The 12,212-nt window shown below is 35.3% G+C and overlaps 1 protein-coding gene across 1 annotated transcript in view; it reads right to left on the bottom strand.

Moving 5' to 3' along the window:
- The window catches only part of CORIN (corin, serine peptidase), a 118,714-nt gene that overhangs the window by 94,828 nt on the left and 11,674 nt on the right, over window positions 1–12,212 (bottom strand). The window contains exons 2-3 of the mRNA XM_071555200.1: window positions 7,603–7,747; window positions 13–465 (exon numbers count right to left, since the gene is read on the bottom strand). Coding sequence (XP_071411301.1) covers window positions 13–465; window positions 7,603–7,747 — 598 coding nt within the window. The remainder of the gene's footprint in view (window positions 1–12; window positions 466–7,602; window positions 7,748–12,212) is intronic.

Here is a 12,212-nt window from a genome sequence, read left to right as displayed (position 1 = left end):
ACATGAACTTACTTTTTTTCTGATTCATTTTTTGTGATGCAGATGGATGGGTAGGAGTTAATACTGGCAGAGTGGTCATCCTCTCTGTGTTGTTAAGGGATGCATCTGTAGACCATAAAGTCGCCTCCTCTGCAGTGGCAAACAGCTGGGTGTTGTCTTCAGAGCCCTCTGCCAAAGCAGCATCATATGTAGGCTGATGATTGAGCATTGTTGCTTGAGTTGGGAGAGCAAATGAATTTTTCTGGAAAGACTCTCTAAATATATTTGAGTTCTTGTTCATTTGGTCAATGTGGGATAAAAGCGTGGTGGTCCAGGAAGAAGGCTGTGTGCTGAGTTCCATTGTGAGATCAGCCTTGGAACTATTTTCAACCATGTTTGGTAAAAGATCATCATATGTTCCAAAGTCACCATTAACTGTGATGACCTCACTTCCATTTGAATAAAAGCATGTTTTTTCTAACACCCCTGGAAGAAAGCAAAAAAAGTACCAAAATTAGCATCCGCCACCTGGAAGAACAACTGTTATCAATCTGTTTTAGAAGGTTAATAATAAATATAATGACACAGATTTTAAAGTAATATTTATTTCCAAGTCAAAATGAAAAAGAACTAAATTTAAGAAAGTGGCAACAAAATAACAATAGCACATAAAAAAGCCCTATGGCTACTGTAGGATAAACAGAGAAACACATGCTTTCATAAGCTTCAAATGTTTTAACCTTACATATAGTAGGTCACTGAACTCTTACATGTTTAAAACTATAGAGTGCAATTTCATGGAGCTCTAACATGCATTCATTCTATTATAGTGTTAACAAGATGGCCAATACTATTTTTTCATCTTGTTTTCATAGTGCCAAGATCTTCAGAAATCTAATTCTGAAGCTTCATGGGAAACAATATATTTTAAATGTATTTTATATTCACTAACTTTTAAAATTAAAAGAGACATTGTTTTCTATATATAAGATGATGTAATTTAACTACCACTGCTAAATACAGGTCCCAATTGTGAATAAATCTTTATGTCTAACTTCTACTGGAAGAACCGAGGGGAACTTTATATATATACATGTAAAGGTTTCTGGGTTTTCATCAGCAAGTATTTCAAATAATTCATTGGGATTTGGAGGAATTTACTGTGTGTTTTATAGAATCAACTAAAAAACTCCCACATGCAAATTATTTCAGTAGCAATTTTTTGTTTCAGTCCTGTGGTCAGGCCAAACAGGAAGAAGGAATGCACTGCGGTTTCACCAACAGGGACCAGTATTAATATGATTTGATGAAGTCTAAGGAATTGTGAGTGGTTCTGCTTAGAAATTCTGCACACTTAAATGCAGCTTTGTTTGGATGTTTTGTTTCCAAATAAAGCATTGTATTTCTATAATTCAAAGCTGACTTTGTTTCAAGTTTCAAACTTCACTAGTTTTGTTTTTTGGGGTTTTTTTGCAGTTTTCAAAAAGCTAAAACAAGCTCTTTTAACTCAAGAATAGATGAAGGTATTTTTTCTGCTCCTCCCTAGACTCTTCTCTTCTCCTCCAATCAGCATAAAAATAGAAAAAATCTCTAAAACGTTTTTCCCAAAGAGCTATTAATAGTGATTTAAAATTAAAGTTAAAAGCATTAACTATTTCTATATCACTGAGCAGAATAGCAGGCAGTACATCCCATGACAAGTAAACTCATGAAAGAACTTTGAAAAACTTGGTTTAATAGAGCGGACAAAAAAGTACTGCAAAGCAAAATATTGAAACTATCCACTGGATTCTATATTCTCCTCACTCAAGCTTATTTCATTCATTTTCAGGAACTACAAATAATAGCTAAGTCTCTCACTGCCTATAAGTTCATCTACTTCTTTCACTGAGATCCCCAAATACTTATTTGCTTCTTCAACCCATCCTTCCAACAACAGCGGTTTTGGGGTTTTTTTTCACAACTCCTCTTCTTGACAGGTAGATCGCACAATGAACCTCTTCCACACAAAAGGCCTTCCTAATTGTATCATCTCAGCTGACAAAGAGTAGTATTACAATTCTTTTTAACATATTTTTTCCCCCAAAATAAAATTAGTCTGGGCTCTGGTATAAATGCCCTTGAGGAAGGTATAGAACTCTGGCATTCCCCACTGGGTAGCTCTAGATCATAACTCTGTTTCCACTTAGTATGTGAGTTTTGGGTCACCTTCCTGAGTCACTTTCTTCTACACCCACATTTTTCTCCTACCCTTTCCCTTTTCCCAGTGCACAGAAGGGAACTGAAGTACTTCATTCCAGATTACAGAGTCCACTCTGTGAGCTGGGCTCCCACTCACTTTGATTTTCATCCTTCACCCACTCCCTCCACTACAAATACTACTGTATATCTTCATTCTTAAATTAAGGTTACTGGAGATGTTTTTATAGAATCTACATTTAAAATTTAAGATATGTAAGAAGAAGCTATATTTCAGTTTTAAGATACATAAGAAAACAGTGTGATGCTTTAAAACAATGAGTTCTTTCTAATCTCTTCCATAAAGCAAAATTAATTACTCCTTCTGTCCTTCCTTCCTACCGTCCTTCCATCCTCCCTTCCTTTTCTTTCTCCCCATCCTTAATTCATCTCTCTCTCTCTCTTTCCTTTCACTGTAATCCTCTACCCAAAAACCACTGCCATGTGCTTATACTAGAAGGTCAGGGAATAACATACCAATTTCCATGACAAGCCTGTGATTTACTAAAAAAAACTTTGTAAGATTTTGCGGACCCTCTGACTTTTGTTGTGCCCTTTGACCATAAGCATCTATGACTCTTGGGTGCTCCCTTCCCCTTAGTGGTGGGACATCACATGGGCCAAGGACAATTGGGTTCCCAAACTGACACAGGAGTCTTGACACTTACATAAATGTGGAAGATCCAACAGCCACAAAGCTAAGCCTAGGAGTTTTACTATAATGAACATTGCCTGATGTTTATTCTGTGAAGGATCTAATTCATAACTGGGTTGACAGACTAAGAGATAATCAAAATATTATTTTTGTAAAATGCATAAATGTCTAACATTGTGCATATATAAAAGGGTATGCTGCTTGCCTGAGAGGCAGGCTGAATTGATGTCCTGCAATCATATCCCCCAAAATTACATCTGGACTGGAAAAGTCTGACATACATGAAACCATTCTTTATATGTGTCATAACACTTGTTCTAAATTCTACAGAAAAAAATAGACAAAGCATTAGTTGTGGATGGTTATTAGCAGGAGGTGGTAGAAGACCATGTAAGTATGATTTGAGGACACTGATGTGAAGGAATGTGAGGAATGGGACATCTCCTATGGAATGCATTTATCACTATAAGATAAATAAAATTCACCTTCCTTTATGGTACCAAAACTGTAAAGTATTTTGTTTTCCCAGGTAAGTAACTGTAATGGGAAACAACTAAGGTACAATAAAAAAATAAAAAACTTAAATTGGTCTAATGCTTACCAGCTAAGAGGACTTTTTAAAAACAATGTTTTGAGTAGTTTAGAGCACTTCCTCTCTGCAAGGAAAAGAATGAAAACGCAAGAGGTTTTCATTCTTACAAATTGCTAATTTTCACCTTTATAGTATTAGCATACTATTCATTAATGTTGTAGTTTGGAATGATAATGTAAATTCCCTGCCTGCCACTAACTCCCATGCCATTAGTTAACAAAAGAAGTAGTTAACTGCTTGATCGTTTGGGTGGGGGGCAGACTGGGGTAAGGTGTGGCAAGCAACAGGTTTGCACTGTCTCTTTTGTTTTTGAAGACATCACACAGCTCTGGGGGAAGGTTGGAGCTGTGTGTGTTGGCTGTCGGAGAGAAACCTTTCTCTCCTGCTCCTCGCGGCTGCTGCTTTTAAGCGAGCTGGTTCTTTTTTTCCTTGCCACTGCTGTTTCTCCTGGTTTTGGCACTGGGGTCCCAGCCACCTGGCCTCACCATCTCCGGCAGTGTCATAGCTGCCCACCCCATCACAACAGCGACCCGGGAGAGAGAAGTTACAGCTGCTTTCCAGGAAACGCTGCGGCTCTCCACTCCCAGTTTTCCTTCTACGTTTGGGTCAAGGGACACAGAGAGAGAGACAGAATTCATCTGAGTGCTCACCGCTCATCTCTGTCGTGCTGGAGAAAGACTGAGAACTCACCCTGCAGCCAGCCAGGTGTGACACTGACTCTGTCCATAAATATAACTGTTCCAGGAGGAACCTACTGTTTTGGGGGGTTGTTCTCTTTTGTTTTTACTTGTGGTGTTGGGGAAGTAGTTTGCTCTGGTCTGTTTACAGTTATATCTATACCTATATATATATATATATTAGTTAACAACAGTTATCTTTCTTACATCCATTTTCTAATTAAAGTTCCTTTTCTTTAATTTAATAAAGAGTGACGTCATTATTGTGGAGGAGTCCTCTCCTCTGCTTTTTGGTAAAATTTGTTTTCTCCCCTTAAACTAAGACAATTACTTAAGAATATTTTTTCAGTGTAAGCAAAATAACACATAGACTACAGATTTTAACACAATTTGAAGGGGATCTTACATCCATTTTCAAGAAACATTTAGCTATTCAAATCATGCATTCAGTGACTTTTTTTTTCTGGAAAGTAACAAAATTATACTGTACTATACCATACCATACTATATTATACCATACTCTACTCTACCTTACGTGCTATAATCCCCAAGAAAAAATTATGGACCAGTCTTAAAGGAGGTCTTTTGATGTCTGTAGGGGTCAGATGTAACTGTAAGATATCAGGAATCTTAATCATGTATAATCAAGCCTTTTCTTCCCCTTCAATTTTATACTGTCGAGTTAGGTCTTCATGGTGAAGGTCTGGAATGTTAGGTCTGTGACAGTTCAAAGCAAACACTATTCCTATCGCCTTCTGTCCTCTGATCTACCACAAGCTTTCAACAAATTATTATGGTCATGGTTTAAAAGCTAGACTTCCTTTAAAGCACTGGCAATGCCTCTAGTTCCATAACTGAAACAACATTCATTCCTTACAAAGTTTTCTGGTGCAGGCTGACAAGCACGCTATACTCCTGGTGAGAGACAGCAGGGTACGCAGAGCCATAATGTAAGTACTTAAGGGAAATCAAAGCTAAACCACTCACATTGATATTTTTTTCTATGGACCGTTAAGGTATTTTTAGTCAAAATTGTGTGTCTCTACTGATAATTTACTTTGTCCTTTGTACACAGTTCTAATAAAATTACTTTTCCAAAGGCTTTGGATGGTAAATAATTTTTGCAAGATTGATTAATGTCATATTCTGAAAACAGGGCCCCATGACACCTCAGGTAGGATATACTCCATTACTACAATACAACTGTACTGCTCTTCTTGCCTCCTTTCCCCCACACCAACTTTTCCATTTCTTCAACATCAGAGCTTGCAATGATGTGCAAGCATCAAAAGAGATGTAAAGGAAAATTAATAGAAAAGTTCTCAGGTGCATGCTCATCTTTTCATGTGTATATGCCTCATTTAATCAAAAAACATTACAGAAGTAGAATAATTACCTACAAATTTACCACAGGAAATAAAATACTTTCTTGCAAAATATAAAAGAACTAATTACCAAATGAGTTAATTACCAAAGTCAAATCAAAAGAAGTTCATGTGTTTCTAATAGACTGGAGCTTTCTATTTATGTTTTATGCATCAGTGAAAGATACTAGAATGACAACCACAGATTTTAAAATCTCCATTTGTGGAAAAAATGTAAGAACATTATTTCCCATACATTATATAATTTCTCTCAACCAGTCAGGACTATCAACTTCTTTCCTACATTGAAAGTCTTCGTAGCAATATTAATCTGTAACAGAATCCAGTTATTATTGATCTGAAATGAAGTATCGTTTTGGATATAGTGGGTTCTCAATAACTGAAAAAGACTCTGTTATACACACTTAAGATGCCCACAGAATTTGTTCATTTAATTCTAGTCATCAATTATATTTGGTCCTAAGCTATCAATCAATGCACAGAAAATGAAAGCTACTGAGAAGAATACTAAATTCTGTTCATTCAAAAGACGCTTCTGAAGGAAGCTTTGCTGGTTTTATACTTGGGTTATAATACCAAGCCTTATTCTTTACCCTACAGTAATTACATTGACTTAAGAGGAGATAGTCCTGATTTTTGCTACATAAGTAGGATCAGAGTAGGTCCCATTTCCCAGAGAATTTCTTACATTTTAATGAGTATTTTGTTGATACATGCCTCAGGAGGCGATTGAGTAGAGCTGACGTAAACTCACCTGCTTTGTTATCTGCTTTCTCACCAAAGAATGAAAATCTAGGGCAGAGGATATGAAGGATACAAATGGAATGCTAAACATAAGGAAAGCAAATTGAATGGCATCTTATTTCCTAATTGCCGGACTTATTTGAGCTTAATCCATTTCAGACTGTTCCAAATTGAGAGGTACAACCCAAGACTTACTTGTCAATCATAACATTCACTAGCTTTGAGGTTTTTTACTTCCCTAACTTAAGCTAAATGAAAAGAACAGGCCTACAGTGTCTTGTTGCAAATCCTTTACAGACTGAATTGAGGAAACAGGTTTAAGTTGTCTTGATTTTGACAGTGCTATTGAGATATGTTTAGTTTCTTCCTGTGCTTGCTAACTGTTTGACTGTTTGATGTGTATTGAAATTCGTGTGTTTAAAATAGGAAAAGATTTATATATCTGCAAACTTCATATATTTTTCCCACTTGTTACAGACGTGCTTCTGAAGTACTTAAGGAAGCTCAACTAGAAAATATTTTCATTAATTAAAAAAAAAGGAAAAAATCCCAAAAACTCTCAGCACTGAAAGCAGATTATTTCTTTACTTTTCTAGAAAAGCAATAGTATTAATGCCTAGTATTAATGTCTTTTTCATTTTGCAGTTGAAGTAATTTTATAAGATACACCAGCTTTCTCTAAAGGTAAGAAAAATTTAAAAAAAAAATTACAGTAATAAATCAGCATCTTTTACTTGTGTAACAGACACAGAATTACTTAACAGACTAAGCCATTATGAAATTTAATATACCTGGAAGCAGTTTCCACAAAACATACTTGGCATTCTGCATTGATACATATTTCATATTTAGATGAAATTAACATTTTCCTTAGTTAAACAATAATATATTTTGCAGAACAGATTCAGAAAGATTTGTAGCTATTTATAAATTAAATTTCACTTGAAAATAAGAATCAGATTTGCATACGAATGTATGACATAGGGATAAATATTCCATTCCACTGACAGTGATTAAGGTTCTAACATAAATATCTTTTAGTAGTTGTAAAATGACTGCTGAAAACTACCTATATGCTATGTGCTACTCAAAGGTCTACCTTGAGAAAAATCAGAAAAGGTTTCCTCATTGATACTTTAAATATGTTTTAAATATATGTCTAAATAGTATATTTATTTCTCTGCAATAAGCGATCACTAAGTAGATTAATTTGTTAGATAGATGTGCTAAGATACATGTTTAATGTCCACAATCATATTAGCACTTGAGAATGTGGTTTTAGTTTTAGTCTCCTTAATTAAAAAAGTGTCAATTTACTCCACTAGCACTTACCTACAAAGGTAAGCAGAATCACCAGCAAAAGGATAAGGGCACAGATGCACGGAATCAGTATTAGGAGCAGAAGCCGGAGGAACTTGGCAGAAGCCAGTTTCTGAGAGCAACCAACCCCCATATTATCCTCATCTGTTCCTAAGACCTGAAAAACAAAAAAGCAGTTTTATCATTCTGGTGTCAATTAGTAACTCCTATGCTTTCCACGGCAGTCCTCCCTCCCTATTACACAGAACAGCTACATGATTTCAATATATGCTATAAATGGCTTATAGATTCTTAATGACAAATTTGATTTAAAGTTCTTTCTGGCAGACAACCTAGTGTAATCCATACAATTTAGTTAACTTTATCCAATATCCATAGACTTACAGCTTCACTGAAATTTCTAGGTATTTATGATGAACTGGAAGTTGGACAGGCATTTCATTTGAAAAAAAATGGAAAATACATAATAAATTTAAGCAAGAAGGCTACATACAGTTCATTTTATAATTTAAATTAATCCATTTCTAATTATTCAAGAGCTTCATGTTCTTAAGTTTTTTGTATTAAGGATTAAAGAATTATTATAATCTTTGTTTTAAGCGACAACAGAAGTGTTAAGAACCATTCCACTTACTATGCACAATAATGCTGTCTAATTTTTTTAAGTGCTTTACAAAATTATAACTGATCACAGTATTCTGTAGAGTTTGTATCTCATATTTTCTGTTCTATGAATGGAATAAAGGAGCATAGAGAAAAAATATTTTCTGAATTCAACTGTGCTGTACAAAGAACAAAAATTCAACCCCCTGGAAAAGCTTAAACATGTTTTTTTTTCTTTTTAATTAATTCCATTAAGACTATGATCTCATATACTGCAGAAATGTCATAGTTCTTACACAGAAACAAAAACGTAACTCCAAGTTAGCAAGATTGAAATTTTTATGAAGTCAATACATCTTTTTTTCAAAATTGATTAAAAAATAACATCTTCCCTCTGATAAGGGGAAATTTGATGATAGAAATATTAATTACAGACAATCTCTTCCCAAAGGATGACTTCTAGTTTATCCTCTTTGTCAGGAAGATCAATCAATGACTATCTGGAAGGAAACTTGCTGAGAGTTTTAAGAATTATAATCCATTTCTGTTATCTCTGGTTACTAAACACTGCAGATCCTGGACAGACAGCAAAAATTAAGCAAACTGCATTCGTTTAGTTGTAAATATATTTTCTGGTACTGCTAAGCATCACATGTTATCTCTTTGAGACTCATCCAGTGCATTGTCCCATATGACATTTTTGCTACTTCCAGTGTTCTAAGTAAAGACAGTAACACTGAAAATGCATGCACTACCAGTATGGTGTGAGGTGCTGGCAGTACCTCACTTGATAACCTCCTCCCAGTTCCAGCGAATCAATCTCAACACAGTCCTACTAATTACGTTTATCTAGCAAGCAGAATAGTCAACTTAAAGATGCTAGAGTTATCTGAACATCTGAAACAGACAGCTCAGGGTGAGAACAAAAAAGAGTGGTAGCTCTGCCTCTTAAAACAGGGTGAAATAACAAGGTCTGTAATCTGATTAACATTTCCCAAAACAAGTGAAATATAAATAAAGTTGAAGAGAGTTAACTGGTTGTCAGAAGAGTTTTTCTTAATAAACAGCTTATTCAGAAGTGGCAAATGCTTCAAATCAAGCTTTCAGGATATCTTGGCTTCATTACTGCCCTTACCTACAACTAGCATCTCAAATATCCCGACACAGATAAGGATTTAGGTGAACATTAGGAACCTAAATCCATGTGACATTTAGACAATACCTGCTTGATTATGTAACTTCCTCCAGTCTACATTTGCCTACATTTTCATATTAAAGTCCTCAGTGTCTGCTGGCAGTTTTGCTTCTAGTAATGCTGCAATACAGCAGCTTAGCAACTACTCATAGCAGGCTTCTCTGAATTCCATAAACTTGGTTTGCATAGCCTGTATTAGGCCCCCTTGTGAGTTGCAAGCTCAGGTAACAGCAGAGTAGTACAGCTCTGTTATGAACACAGATCTCCCAAAACACAGCTGTCATAACTACTTTTGAAAGCACAGACAAAAAAAAAAAAAAAAAAGAGAGAGAGAGAGAAATTAAATTAAATTGCCCTGTCTAACAATGCAGTGGATACAGTGCTCCCACAGGAAATGGGGCTGTTGAGTTTAATTCCCTCTTTGGCCTGAAGCAGTTAAAAATTAGATCTACAATTCAACAGATTCCCAACCGAGATGCCACTTGTTGCAAATCCCAAGCAAAAGTGTCTAACTCTATCCAGGGTAATACAAGGTAAATTCTGACCCAGGACTCCACAAAGAGTTTGTCTTAGGAGCAAAAATTTATCAATAAACAACTAAACCATATTTCAAATAACTGAAAAAACATGCACAAATAGTATTCATCATCACTTTCTGACTCTTTGTGTGTGTGTGTGTGTGTGTGGTGGTGGGGGGGGGGGGGGTGATATCAAATATTTTGGAAGTCTAAGAGATCCTAATAATCTCAAGCACAAGCATGTAACTCAGAGCAGTGTTAGCACCACTGTTACACAGACACTTTACAGTTAACCTAGGAGAAACATTAAATGTGTCCCAATTAAAACAGTGAGCTTCTCGTTTTTATGTGAGGCATGTTTTCTCAAGTCTATTGACATTGTGGCTACTACTTATTTTATACAAATGCTCAATACTAAAAGAGAACATTCACCATCATCTTTTTTGTCAACTCCTGAAAGCAACAATAAATCTCAATTTTTGCATTGACAATTTACTGTCATAGATTTTAAAATGGACTATTGCATCCAAATTTGCTTTCAATGACTCAAGAAAAGAATATTGTATTGTGGAAGATACATTTTTCTAAAAAACCATGAATTGCTAGTTCTGTAGTATAGCAAAGTAAATATTTATAGGCAACTAAATAGAATGTTGTATTTTCCCTTCTACAGGAGAAGACCTCAAGAAAAACACCACACCTATTTGAAATCATCATCAGTGGTTTGGCAAGCATAAACCTGATTTTGTCAGTTTTTCATTTTTGCCAGTTTTTCATCACTAGAACATCATTCATTTTTGCCATCAATTTCTGTGATGAATATGAAATACAAGTAGAGATTGTGCTATTGGTTCCTACACCATCAATGACAATTTAATAAACAGAAATGTATTATACTTTTTATATATTCCCTAATAGTGTTTCTTTTCCTCTTGCCACCAAATATTGCAATACACAAATATATGCACCAGTTTTAAGTGCTCAAGTATGACACTGGTATGTGCACAAACTTCAGACATGCTATGTTTGCTCAGTTCTAATAAATTTGATCTCATGGCAGTCATTTCAATAACAAGCCTGTCATATTAAAGCAGAGAAATGACAGATTAGATCAAGATTTACAGGTTAAAAGGCTATGGTAGCATGCAATTTTCCTTTTAGACACATAAGTATATAAAACAGCCTGAACCATAGTATAAACACTTGACAAAAATATCTCCTGCTGTTGTCACCAAAAACCTAACGGATGTTCTCCCAACAAAGAAATATCATTAGGGCTAACTGTCTACTGTCGATATCTTCTGTGCATGATAGACCTCTACACACAAACGTAGAAGACAACTGTTGGATCAGAAGCATCAAAATATGTCAAACAAGCCATACACCAAAGTACTATGTAGTGTTTACACTGTAAAGAAGTGAGAAGAAGACAAGTATTACCACAAAATGCAGAAAGAATGTCATTAGGGGGCTTTGTAGAAGTCCTTGTAATGCCATTGAGGAATCTGCTGCCCAGCCAAGCCATAGTTCATGTATGGAAAATACATTAGATTACGAAAACTATCTGCAGTTCTTTTGTATCTTTGATATTGCTCCTCTTTTAATGTTGAAGCCGTACTCAGTTGTCAGCTTCTGTGTTATTATCGCTCTCATGATGCTGGCCTTAAAGCTCCAGATATCGATTCACATAGCCATACCAGCCACTACACCCTTCCCTTCCCCATTAAGGGAAAATGGCTCCCACTTCTCATGGCTACAGAGTAAAACCCAGACATGTAAACTGTAAGTGTTTTATACATACATATATATATATATATATGTAAAAAATTAACCACACTCATTATTACAGTATTTTGATCAACTCATATTATTCAAATGCTTGGGAATGAATAATGGAAGCAGCAAATGGTCTACATTTTTTATTAGTTCTGTTCTGTTCACATGAATATTATGCATCAGCCATGCACCTCTATTGGACCATTTCACTCTCAAAAAAATATAATGCGATACTTTAATAGTCACTGTAACAAGGAGAAAGTGTACGATGAATCCTTCATATGTACAAAGTGATGCTAAAAACAAAAACAATAAAAGAGTTGCATCATCTTTCATTTTCAGTGTTACAGGAAAATAGAGCCAAAGTGAAATGGACCCTGAATGTTAAGAAAGCATAAGAAACTGGATACTAAGCAGCTTTTGTCTGCAAATATAAACAGTACCGAAATTCCAATGTACACATATTTAAGAACCAAAGTGTAACAGTTATTCTGGAAGTAAATAGTGCCATTTAGAGAAAAAAAAACTTT

Source organism: Pithys albifrons, chromosome 5 (assembly GCF_047495875.1).
Source record: "Pithys albifrons albifrons isolate INPA30051 chromosome 5, PitAlb_v1, whole genome shotgun sequence".
In the NCBI taxonomy this organism is placed as follows: Eukaryota; Metazoa; Chordata; class Aves; order Passeriformes; family Thamnophilidae; genus Pithys; species Pithys albifrons.
The sequence above is the reverse complement of the archived record's forward strand: the minus strand, read 5'-3'. Positions and strand labels throughout refer to the sequence as shown.